The sequence below is a fragment of the Erythrolamprus reginae genome, chromosome 12, assembly GCF_031021105.1.
Source record: "Erythrolamprus reginae isolate rEryReg1 chromosome 12, rEryReg1.hap1, whole genome shotgun sequence".
Lineage (NCBI taxonomy): Eukaryota > Metazoa > Chordata > Lepidosauria > Squamata > Dipsadidae > Erythrolamprus > Erythrolamprus reginae.
In genome coordinates this window covers 3,875,001-3,887,866 of record NC_091961.1, presented here as the reverse complement: position 1 = coordinate 3,887,866, position 12,866 = coordinate 3,875,001, and the positions used below count along the sequence as shown (strand labels likewise).

Sequence of the window (12,866 nt, the reverse complement as noted above, 5' to 3'; positions counted from 1 at the left end):
CAGCACCGGAGCTGTCACGCCCAAATTGCACAATCAGCGGGCCACTACCAGAGCGATGCACCGGACCGCACCGGTAGAAACCCAGCCCTGGTGCAGATGGTTCTTTCTCAACTGCCTTCAAGGAGCTGGCAACCGGAGGATTGGTTCAGGGCCGTAACCATTGCTGCCCAGTTTGGCAAACGGAGGCAAATTTCTGCCACAAGTTCTGACAAACCGATCCGAACCGGCAACAACCCTCCCCACTGCTTTTACGCCCGTTACTTACCTCCACTGACCCACAGTCGCACTCTTCCCCGGCATCCACAAGCTTGTTGCCACAGTAGGGGATGCTGTAGGTTTCGTCAGGCCTGGGGATGTTGAGAAGGCAGCTCCCGCCCTTGTTCAAGGTCAGCTTCTCAAAGTCTTCCTCGCTGCACGCGCTGAAATTCCTGGCGCCTCTACAAAGAGAGGGAGGTTTTCAAAAGGCTTTTCGATTAACCCTGTCGGTCAACAGAATGTGCCATGTCTGTAGTATTCCTTGTGTAGGTCAAAGGTCATATGGAGTTACAAATAAACAAATAAACAAACAAATAATTATTATTATTATTATTATTATTATTATTATTATTATTATTATTATTATTGAATTGGCAGTTACTTACGATGCTCCAGAGTTCATGATACAGTTCTCTGTGGCGCAGTGACAGTTTCGATCATCGTCGTGGTTCATGCCCAGGTTGTGTCCAAGCTCATGCGCGACAATGGAGGCAAACGCCTGCAGGCTGGTGGGCCCAAACTACAAAACATCGCAGAACAAAGAAGAGGGCGTGGACTCCTTGGCCATGCGCCAACAGCGTTAGGCAAGAGGGCGCGCGGTTCAAACTGTCTGCTGGACACTGCAGCCCAGGCAGCCAGTTTGGAAAAAAAGAAAGGGGAATGAATGATTGATTGATTGATTGATTGATTGATTGGATTTATATGCTGCCCCTCTTGTTACTTCTAGGTCGGAATTAGATGGTGTGATTCAATGGCCCCAGGCCTTCAGGCAGAGCCAGGTTTTAACAGCTTTCTGGAAGGCCAGGAGGGTGGAGGCGGTACGAATCTCCAGAGGTAGTTGGTTCCACAGAGCTGGTGCCGCCACCGAGAAGACCCTCCCACACAGACCTGCTAGTCAACATTGTTTGGGCGACGGGACCCGGAGGAGGCCAACCCCGTGGGCCCTAATCGTTTGCTGGGGAGTCTGAGGAAGAAGACGGTCCCGTAAGGGTCGCCCAGAAAGCAATGCACCACATTTTTTTTCTTTGCCTACAGTAATGGTACGAATGTGAAACTTTAGATATACATTATTTGAATTGTCAGGAGTGCGCATGTAAATTTTGCTGGAGGAAGGCCATAGAACGGGAGGGAGATTACGTAGAAAAATAGGGAGTGTAGAAGAAACATCCTTCTTTCTTGTGTGTAAGTTTCATTGTGTTCAATAAATAATTGTTGAAGAAAAAAAATGGGGTGCATTACTTTCTGGGCGACCCTTGTAGCCTAGCCCTAAGCCATTTAGAGCTTTATAGGTAATAAATAATAACATCTTAAATTGCGTCCAGAGACCGATGAGTAGCCAGTGCAGGTTGCGGAGTGTTGGTGTGGTGTGGACCTAGGCACACCCGCAACAACTCACAACTGGATTAATTTATGTCTCTGGACGCTTTTCAAGGGTAGCACCATGACTCCTGAATTGACCTAGGAGTGTCTTTAAGAACGGTTGTGTCCAGCTGAAGACCACACGTGGTCTTTGAGAAGCATGACAGCACATTGTGGTCGTAACTGGAGGAATATATCCGCTGCCCTTTCGGTCACAGTCATAAAAGCCGTCGTTTTATCTCTAACTTAACAGAGGGTGCAGTTAGTAGCAGCTTACCACATTAATGCCTCCAGCGTGGCTTTTGGAGCAGATGGTGCCCACGTAAGCCATGCCAGCCGTGCCACCAAAATCCTTCCTCCTGTAGTAGAGGAAAAAATGATAATTAATGATCGTTTGTTAATGATCATTAAGCATTAAGCATGACTTTTGTCTGAAAGTAAACTACTGTCCGCTTATAACTGCACGCAATGGCAGGAATCTATAATTGAATCTACTCTTCATTCCATTACTCTACTCTACTCTACTCTACTCTACTCCAATCCACTCTCTGTTCTGTTCTGTTCCGTTCCACTCCACTCTCCACTCCACTTTTCACTCCTCGCCACTCATCACCCTCTATTATGTTCTGTTTTCTATTCTATTCTCTATTCTACTCTACTCTACTCTCTATTCTACTCCATTTTACTCTTCTCTACTCTACTCTAATCTCTATTCTACTCTACTCTACTCTAGTCCAGTCCACTTCACTTCACTCCATTCCATTCTCCACTCCACTCCACTCCAGTCTGTTCTGTTCACTTCAGTTCCGTTCCGCTCCACTATCCACTCCACTCCACTTTTCACTCCTCGCCACTCCTCATCCTCTATTATGTTGTTTTCTATTCTATTCTATATTCTACTCTACTCTACTCTTCTCTACTTTACTCTAATCTCTATTCTACTCTACTCTAGTCAAGTCCACTTCACTTCACTCTACTCCACTCTCCACTCGTCTGTTTTGTTCACTTCAGTTCCGTTCTGCTCCACTCTCCACTCCACTTTTCACTCCTCACCACTCTCCATCCTCTGTTATGTTGTTTTCTATTCTACTCTACTACTCTACTCTACTCTACACTACACTACACTACACTCAAGCATGGTTGGCTGAGGAATTCTGGGAATTAATAATAATAATAATAATTTATTACATTGGTATGTTAAAAAATATATTTCCTCTACTTCACGGAAATTCGTTTTTCACGGGTGGTCTTGGAACGCATCCCCCGCGAAAAACGAGGGATCACTGTATATACATAGAATTAAAGAGTATATTTTGCATGTTCAGTAATAGTAAATATCTTGTATCTCTTTCAGCCAAGGAAAGGCCAGGCACCCTAACCGTAACCCTTGACGTGAATGACGTCAAGTTGGCCACCCTTAACCCAGTCACATGACCTTTAAGCCACCCGCCTGGCCACATGATAGTTAAGCCACTCCCGCCTGGTCACATGACCGGCAAGCCGCGCCCACAAAATAAGCCACGCCCACAATGTGGCAGGTAAAAAAAATTGCAGCCCCAGAACTTACAGAACAAGTTGGGCGCTGTCGTGACGTTGCCGCGGAACCAGATCCTGCTCCCTCCACTGCACGAAATTGGCAAGGACATCTCCAGCGCCTCCTTCCATCCGGATCTTGTTTTCAAACGTCCAGATCTCCAGGCCAACCAAGACAATGCGTATGTTCAGCATGATGTACATCTGGAAGGGGACAGGAAGGATGACATAGACATAGAAACATAGAAGTCTGACGGCAGAAAAAGACCTCTTGGTCCATCTAGTCTGCCCTTATACTATTTCCTGTATTTTATCTTAGGATGGATATATGTTTATCCAAGGCATGTTTCAATTCAGTTCCTGTGGATTTACCAACCACGTCTGCTGGAAGTTTGTTCCAAGCATCTACTACTCTTTCAGCCAAATAATATTTTCTCACGTTGCTTCTGATCTTTCCCCCAACTCACCTCAGATTGTGCCCCCTTGTTCTTGTGTTCACTTTCCTATTAAAAACACTTCCCTCCTGGACCTTATTTAACCCTTTGACATTTTTAAATGTTTCGATCATGTCCCCCCTTTTCCTTCTGTCCTCCAGACTAGACAGATGGAGTTCATGAAGTCTTTCCTGGTAAGTTTGATGCTTAAGACCTTCCACCATTTTTGTAGCCCGTCTTTGGACCCGTTCAATTTGATCAATCTCTTTTTGTAGGTGAGGCCTCCAGAACTGAACACAGTATTATTCCAAATGGGGTCTCACCAGCGCCCTGTACAGTGGGATCACAATCTCCCTCTTCCTGCTTGTTCTACCTCTAGCTATGCAGCCAGGCATTCTACTCGCTTTCCCTACCGCCTGACCGCACTGTTCACCCACTCTTCACTGATGGAAGAGAAAGGACCTTAATGGAGGTTGACCACGGACTTCATTCTGTTGTATTAAAAACGAGCGTCTTGGCTCCTAGTGGCTTTATAATCATACTACTAATATAAAAGGTTAAGTTGGTGCATTTGCCATGAAATTCTTCCACTTACACTATCCAGAAGGTTCGACAGCTGCACCATCTCTTCTCTGACTGTCGTTGTGTTCTGGCCCAACAAATAGTACTGTGAGAAAAAGGAAGAGGGGGAGAGGTTGGGGCGCACATCTCATGTCAGCCGAGAGAGATCTCTCAAAGGCCTTAAAGCTTTGGCAGGATTGCAAGTCAAACCCTTTTAGTTCAGCCAGCAACTGCCTTGGAGACCCAGAATCTCAATGCAACCTGATTTAAGATTATGAAAATCTTATAAAAACAGTAATAACTTTATCAAATAGAAAGATAGATAGATAGAGAGAGACAGACAGAGAGAGATAATAGGTAGGTAGGAAGGTGGGTGAGTGGGTGGGTGGGTGTATGGAAAGAAAGAAAGAAAAAAGGAAGGAAGGAAGAGAAAGGAAGGAAGGAAGGAAGGAAGGAAGAAAGAAAGAAAGAAAGAAAGAAAGAAAGAAAGAAAGAAAGAAAGAAAGAAAGAAAGAAAGAAAGAAAGAAAGAGAAACTTTGGCCTGATGATGGAGAATGTGATTTTGCCGAAACGTTGCAACGACACTCAAAATATTATATGGGGGGAAAATCGAACTCACAACAATCTACATAAATCTACCTGTGAAAATCTATGAAAATGTGTGTGTGTGTGCGCGCGCGTGTGTTTATATACACATACACACACACATACAGAGTGAGGGAGAGAGAGAGAGAGGGAGAGAGAAGATAGATAGATAGATAGATAGATAGATAGATAGATAGATAGATAGATAGATAGATAGGCAGGCAGGCAGGCAGGCAGGCAGGCAGGCAGGCAGGCAGGCAGGCAGGCAGGCAGGCAGGCAGGCAGGCAGGCAGGCAGGCAGGCAGGCAGGCAGGCAGGCAGGCAGGCAGATGATAGAGAGATAATAGGTAGGTAGGCAGGTGGGTAGATGGGTGGATGGATAGATGATAGATAGATAGATGGGTGGGTGGGTAGGTAGATAGATAGATAGATAGATAGATAGATAGATAGATAGATAGATAGATAGATAGAAAGAAAGATACGGACAGACAGACAGAAGCATCATACCCTTTCTTTGTCTACGACGATGAACAGCTCCACATATCTTGTTTGTTGAAGAACGCTTCTTCTCCTCTACAAAAAAGAAAAGCCCTCATCACCTCGAGGTTCGACTACTGCAACACTCTCTACATGGGGCTACCTTTAAAGAGTGTTCGGAAACTTCAGATCGTGCAGAACGCGGCTGCGAGAGCAGTCACGGGCTTCCCCAGATATGCCCATGTCTCATCAACACTCCGCAGTCTGCACTGGCTGCCAATCAATTTCCGGTCACAATTCAAAGTGTTGATTTTGACCTATAAAGCCCTACATGGCATCGGACCAGAATATCTCTGGGACCACCTTCTGCCGCATGAATCCCAGCAGCTGATTAGGTCCCACCGAGTTGGCCTTCTCCGGGTCCCGTCGACGAAACAATGTCGTCTGGTGGGACCCAGGGGAAAAGCCTTCTCTGTGGCAGCCCCGGACCTCTGGAACCAACTCCCCCCAGAGATTAAGATTACCCCCACCCTCCTCGCCTTTCGTAAGTCATTAAAAACTCATCCCTGCCGCCAAGCCTGGGGAAATTAACACACACCCCAATTGTCAATTTGGTGTATGTTTTGATTGGATTGTGTGATTACAAATTGGATTTGTACGCTGTTTATGTTGTTGTGAGCTGCCCCGAGTCTTTGGAGAGGGGCGGGATACAAATCTAATAAATAATAATAATAATAATTATTATTATTATTATTAATAATAATAATATTATTATTATTATATTATTATATTATATTATTATTATTATTATTATTATTATTATTATTATTATTATTATTATTATTGGCCTTCTCCAGGTCCCGTCGACTAAACAATGTCATTTGGTGGGCCCCAGGGGAAGAGCCTTCTCTGTGGCGGCCCCGGCCCTCTGGAATCAACTCCCCCCGGAGATTAGAATTGCCCCCACCCTCCCTGTCTTTCGTAAACTACTCAAGACTTACTTATGCCGCCAGGCATGGGAGAGTTGAGACACCTTTCCCCCAGGCTCTTTTATACTGTTTTATGTTTGGTATGAATGTGCTGTTTGGTTTTTAAATAATGATAGGGTTTTATATGTTTTTTAATATTAGATTTGTTCTACTATAATATTGTTTTTATTATTGTGAGCCGCCCCGAGTCTTCAGAGAGGGACGGCATACAAATCTAATAAATAATTATTATTATTATTATTATTATTATTATTATTATTATTATTATTATTATAAAAAAGGGGGTTCATAATTAACGGTTCTGTCCTGATTCTCAAATTCAAAACAGAGTGAGGCCATACTACACTACCTACTCCTTGAACGCTGCTACTTCAGATAAGAATTTCTAGTAAGACATTTAAACCCAACAGCAGAGTCTACTATACTCTTGAGATTTCGTCATTTCTAACAGATCAAACATACGTTCCATTTAACATTCATTCACAGACTCATGTCCCTGTGGCACCCATGCTATAGGTTCGCCACCACTGGTCTAAGATGTTCAATAAAAAATGGTTTCATTTTATTTTTTTTTAAAAGAAAGCCTTCCGAAAGGCACCTACTCTTGCCGTTCGAGAAGCATTCGGGGGCCGGTGAACACCTGCGTCCAGGTGTGGGACGGCGCAACTCTTAGGCTCTTTCTTCACATTCTCCATCCGGTAAACGACGTGGCGACCAGTCGAGCCGATGGGCTCAATTTCGTAGGGGATGTCCTTCATCCGCACCATGCCCCTGGCAACGACAGGAAGCTTAGACCTCAGACTTATGTCCCAAAGGGTAAGCAGGAATCTGAAAAGGAGCTATGGAACCTCACGTTTAGCAGTTTTTAACAGAAAGCCCTGCGGAAATTAAATAAATTCTCAAATATCAGAGAAAGGGTCATTTGGGACTCTACCTAGAGAGCCAGGAACCATCTTTCGGCTGTGGCGAGGGGGGCGTTTTCCCAGGTTCACCTGGTGCACCAGTTGCGGCCCTATTTGGACCGGGAGTCATTGCTCACAGTCGCTCATGCCCTCATCACCTCGAGGTTCGACTGCTTCAATGCTCTCTACATGGAGCTACCTTTGAAAAGTGTTCGGAAACTACAGATCGTGTAGAATGCGGCTGTGAGAGCTTATAACATTTATGCATGGTATGTCAGTATGTATGATTGGTTTCTTAAATTGGGGTTCTTTTTTTAAAATTAACTTAAATATTAGATTTGTTTACATTGTATTATTACTGCTGTTAGCCGCCCCGAGTCTATGGAGAGGGGCGGCATACAAATCAAATAAATAGATAGATAGATAGATAGATAGATAGATAGATAGATAGATAGATAGATAGATAGATAGATAGATAGATAAATATCATGGGCATTCTCAGATATGCCCATGTTTCGTCATCACTCCACAGCCTGCACTAGCTGCCGATCAGTTTCCGGTCACAATTCAAAGTGTTGGTTATGACCTTTAAAGCCCTGCATGGCATTGGACCTGAGTACCTCCGGAACCGCCTGCTACCGCACGAATCCCAGCGACTGATAAGGTCCCACAGAGTTGGCCTTCTCCGGGTCCCGTCGACCAAACAATGTCGTTTGGCGGGCCCCAGGGGAAGAGCCTTCTCTGTGGCAGCCCCGGCCGTCTGGAATCAACTCCCCCCCCAGAGATTAGAACTGCCCCCACACTCCTTGTCTTTCGTAAATTACTCAAGACCCATCTATACCGCCAGGCATGGGGGAGTTGAGACACCTTTTTCCCCAGGCTTCTTTTATATTTATGTTTGTTTTCTTCCTTGGGATGAAAGCTGCATGAGATCATCCGGAGGAGCCCGAGGGCTGGGTCAAACACATCATCAGTTAGATTTAAGGCATGAAAGTAGAAGAACAGGAGTAGATGCCAAGGCTGTCCTCCCCTCCCCCCCATCAATCAAGGGACTTTTAAAAGGGGGGGGGCAACTCAAAGCAGGAAATCACTTCTAGACTCCGCTTCTTCGCTACCAAACAAGTCCAACAGGTAGCCCATTTACCTGAGTCCATAGCAGGTGCTCAGTGCAACTACAGAATCTGGGACGCCTTCGACATATCCATGGTAGTGGCAGTGATTCTATTATTAAAAATATACTTTATTAGTTTATTAGGATAAAGGAAGGGGGATGGGGATACAGAAAGGTAAAGAGAAAGAAACATTTTTCAAAATAACATATATAAGTTGTTGTATATTCATTTCAGAGATTTCAGAGATTTAACTGTTGGTATTTATATTGTATTCAATATTTAGCGTTGTATATTCTTATATCTATTAAGTATGTTGATTTAAAGATAAGATAGTGTTTGGATATATATATTAAGAGATAAGTAGAGTAGTAGTAAGAGATTTGGATAGGAAAAGAACAGAGTAGCAGGCGTATGTATTTTAACAACATATTTTTTTTGGTTATGTATAGTGGATATGTGTATTAAAAGATATATGTGGGTTACGTTGTTAATAGGTTAAAAATAGTCATTTAGGAGGTTTAAACTCAGACAGAGGGTATGATTTAATTTTGGTCAGTGTTGTTGTTGTACATGTTTTTTTTTTTTTAAATATTTTTTATTGATTTTTAACAATTTAACATCACACAACATAAAACAGTGCGTAGTGAATTGTGCCCACCACCCCGACATACACACATTCCCCACCACCAAATTGGGGGTATTTCTTGTATAGTCCACTTAACCCAAGAGCAATATATCTGTTTACATATTATAGAGTGATTCCAATTTATTTCTTGTAGCTTGGTCTCGGATTCTGCTCGTCATATATCGTCTTACCTTGTCCCACCGTCCCATCAGCTGTCCCAACTCAGTTTCATTATCCAAATTTATCCTTTTTTCCATAATTTCAAATTGAATATGGTCCACCATGTACCTATACCAATTTTGCATTGTCCATTTTGTCGCATCCTTCCAACCCAGAACTATTACTGCCTGAGCGCTTTCTATTGCTGCTTTTTTTATTTCTCTAAATTCTCCCATCGCATTACTTTTTACGAGTACTGCCATTTCCTTAGTGATTGTCCATTGTATATTTAACATTCTATTGATATCCTCTTTCACTTTTTTGCCAAAATTCCTGCACTATCGGGCATTCCCAAAACATATGCATCAACACTCCTTTGTCTTAGAAACATAGAAGTCTGACGGCAGAAAAAGACCTCATGGTCCATCTAGTCTGCCCTTATACTATTTCCTGTATTTTATCTTAGGATGGAGATATGTTTATCCCAGGCATGTTTAAATTCAGTGACTGTGGATTTACCAACCACGTCTGCTGGAAGTTTGTTCCAAGGATCTACTGCTCTTTCAGTAAAATAATATTTTCTCATGTTGCTTTTGATCTTTCCCCCAACTAACTTCAGATTGTGCCCCCTTGTTCTTGGGTTCACTTTCCTATTAAAAACACTTCCCTCCTGGACCTTGTTTAACCCTTTAATATATTTAAATGTTTCGATCATGTCCCCCCTTTTCCTTCTGTCCTTCAGACTATACAGATTTGTACATGTTTTTCTTTGGATGTGGAAGCCCCCACCGCCCTCACTGTTCCAGTGGCCTCGTACCCAAGGTTGGCAGGCCAACATCCTGCTCAGCCAAACCAAATTCTTTGAAACAATTTATTTCTGAAAAAACAGAACAACCCTAAAGAGAAAAATAAAACACACCTGAAGATTTGGAACTTCTTTTTTCAGCTTTCCACTAGTATCGTAGGTGTATAATTTGAAGCCTTCGGACACCAGATCGCTAAAAGGATCGAGTGGAAAAACATATGAATGTCAAGCAGGAAAAAAAAATTTTTTTAATCATCAAAGTAAGAAAAACCTCAGCTGAAGTAGAACCAACAACAGAGCTAAAGTGCGGGAAGGCCTGACAAGGAATAATAGATGGAAACTGAACAAGGAGAGATTCAAGCTGGAAATAAGGAAGAATTTTCTGACAGTGAAGAACAATCCACTAATGGAACAGAAGTTGCTTTCAGGAGCAGATAATTTGAATACAAAACTAAATGACAAAGAAGACTCGGAATGCTATAAAACTTGGAACATGTTTTATGAATGGTTAGAACTAAGAGGGAAAAACAAAACAAAACTAGGGTGTATTAATTATACTAATCAATGGTAAAAGTTATAATATTGACTTCGTTTCATTAATAATCTTTAAAATGGTAACTAATAGAAAACATGGTTTGTATTAATTTTTATAATTTCAAAAATGATTACGGTAAGGTGGAAAAAAGCAAAGCAAGAACATATGTAAGATAAATAACCAGAGTAATAATAATAATAATAATAATAATAATAATAATAATGGCGCAGCAGGTAGAGTGCTGTACTGCAGGCCACTGAAGCAGACTGCAGATCTGTAGGTCAGCGGTTCAAATCTCATCACCGACTCAAGGTTGACTCAGCCTTCCATCCTTCCGAGGTAGGTAAAATAAGGACCCGGATTGTGGGGGCAATAGGCTGGCTCTGTTAAAAAGGGCTATTGCTAATATATTGGAAGCCGCCCTGAGTCTAAGGAGAAGGACGGCATAAAAATCGAATGAATGAATTAATTAATTAATTAATTAATTAATTAATGAGTAAGTAAGTAAGTAAATAAATATTATTATTATTATTATTATTATTATTATTATTATTATTCATTAGACTTGTATACCGCCCCTCTCTGGAGACTCAGGGCGGCTCACAACAACAATAAAACAATATAAGTACAAATCTAATTATTAAAACTATGGCTAAAACCCATTACCTTAAAACAGTGTTTTTCGTGCCGCGAAGCTCAGAGAGAGACAGAAAACAAGAGAGAAAGAAAGAAAGAAAGAGAGAGAGAGAGAGAAAGAAAGCAAGAAAGAAAACAAGAGAGAGAGAAAGAAAGCAAGAAAGAAAACAAGAGTGAGAGAAAGAGAGAGAGAGAAAGAAAGCAAGAAAGAAAACAAGAGAGAGAAAGAAAGCAAGAAAGAAAACAAGAGTGAGAGAAAGAGAGAGAAAGAAAGAAAGAGGGAGAAAGAGAAAGAGAGAAAAAAAGGAAGAGAGGGAGAAAGAAAGAGAGAGAAAGAAAGAAAGCAAGAGAGAAAGAGAACAAGAGAATGAAAGAAAGAGAGAGAGAAAGAGAGAGAGAGAAAGAGAAAGAAAGAGAGAGAGAGAGGGGGATGGTGGGAGAAAGACATAGAGGGAGGGAGGGAGAAAGAGAGCAAAAAAGAGAGGAAGGAAGGAAGAGAGAAAGAAAGAGGGGTGGAGAGAGAGAAAAAAGAAGGGAGAGAAAGAGGGAGGGAGAGAGAAATAGAGCGAAAGGGAGGAAGAGGGAGAAAAAAAATTTGTCCAAACTTTTTTTAGCTGCCCACCCCCCACCTCACTCAAAGTGCCCCAGGGTTTTGTAAATGTAAAAAATGTGCCATGGCTCAAAAAAGGTTGAAAATCACTGCCTTAAAAAACACGCAATAGTACACAACAATCAATATTACAATGATAACCACACATAACTTTTAATGGTCAGAAGGGAGGGCATGTGATAATTGCCCCATGCCTGGCGACAGAGATAGGTCTTAAGGCCCTTGCAAAAGGCAGGGTAGGGGGGCAGTCTTCCTGAGTTTCTGTATCAGTTCATCCGGATAAAATATCCATGGGGAACAACAGTTTAAGGAAGGAAAAGACATTTCGCTTCTCATCCAAAAGGTTTCGTCCGTTGTGACTTCTTGGATGAGAAGCAAAACTTGTTCTTCTTCAAGGGGAAAAAAAACCCAACCCAGTTAATTTTGGAAATTGCACCTTTGGTCAATTATTACCTGGATGGCTAAGAATCTAAGACATACAGCCAGCAAGGAATCACTTACTTGTTCCTTTGTAAATGAACGGTATATTCTTTTTTTTCAATTGTAATCGTGTAGGTCAGCGTGTCCTGAAAACGTAAGAAAGAGAAGAAGAAATAATAATAATAATAATAATAATAATAATAATAATAATAATAATAATAATTTATTAGATTTGTATGCTGCCCCTCTTCGCAGACTCGGGGCGGCTCACAACAATAATAATAACAATGTGACCATGTAACAAATCTAATATTTAAAAACATCTAAAAAAACCCCGTCATTTAGAACTATACAACACAAGCATGCTATACATAAAACTATGTAAGCCTGGGGGAGATATCTCAATTCCCCCATGCCTGGCGATACAGGTGGGTCTTAAGCAATTTACAAAAGACAAGGAGGGTGGGGGCAGTTCTGATCTCTGGGGGAAGTTAATTCCAGAAGGCCGGGGCCACCATTGAAAAGGCTCTTCCCCTGGGGCCCGCCAGAAAGCAATATTAGTGGCGGTTCCCATCATTCTTAGTTACTTAGCCCCAAACAAATGAACACTGGGAGTCAAGGGGCAATATTTAATAAATATTTCACATCTTCTTTGTCTCTTATATAGCAACAACAATAGAGTTATATACCACTTCATAGTGCTTTTACAGCCCTCTCTAAGTAGTTTACAGTCAGCCTCTTGCCCCCAACAATCTGGGTCCTCATTTGACCCACCTCGGAAGGATGGAAGGCTGAGTCAACCTTGAGCCTCGTGAGATTGGAACTGCTAAATTCGCCTGGTGTACCAGTTGCGGCCCTATTTGGACCG

The 12,866-nt window shown here is 42.1% G+C and overlaps 1 protein-coding gene across 1 annotated transcript in view; it reads right to left on the bottom strand.

Annotated features, from left to right (window-relative positions):
• ADAM9 (ADAM metallopeptidase domain 9) overlaps window positions 1–12,866 on the bottom strand; it is a 34,141-nt gene that overhangs the window by 14,875 nt on the left and 6,400 nt on the right. Inside the window, exons 3-12 of the mRNA XM_070765440.1 lie at window positions 12,080–12,144; window positions 9,912–9,990; window positions 8,241–8,317; window positions 6,797–6,965; window positions 5,236–5,301; window positions 4,177–4,248; window positions 3,182–3,351; window positions 1,892–1,973; window positions 642–775; window positions 266–437 (exon numbers count right to left, since the gene is read on the bottom strand). Coding sequence (XP_070621541.1) covers window positions 266–437; window positions 642–775; window positions 1,892–1,973; window positions 3,182–3,351; window positions 4,177–4,248; window positions 5,236–5,301; window positions 6,797–6,965; window positions 8,241–8,317; window positions 9,912–9,990; window positions 12,080–12,144 — 1,086 coding nt within the window. The remainder of the gene's footprint in view (window positions 1–265; window positions 438–641; window positions 776–1,891; window positions 1,974–3,181; window positions 3,352–4,176; window positions 4,249–5,235; window positions 5,302–6,796; window positions 6,966–8,240; window positions 8,318–9,911; window positions 9,991–12,079; window positions 12,145–12,866) is intronic.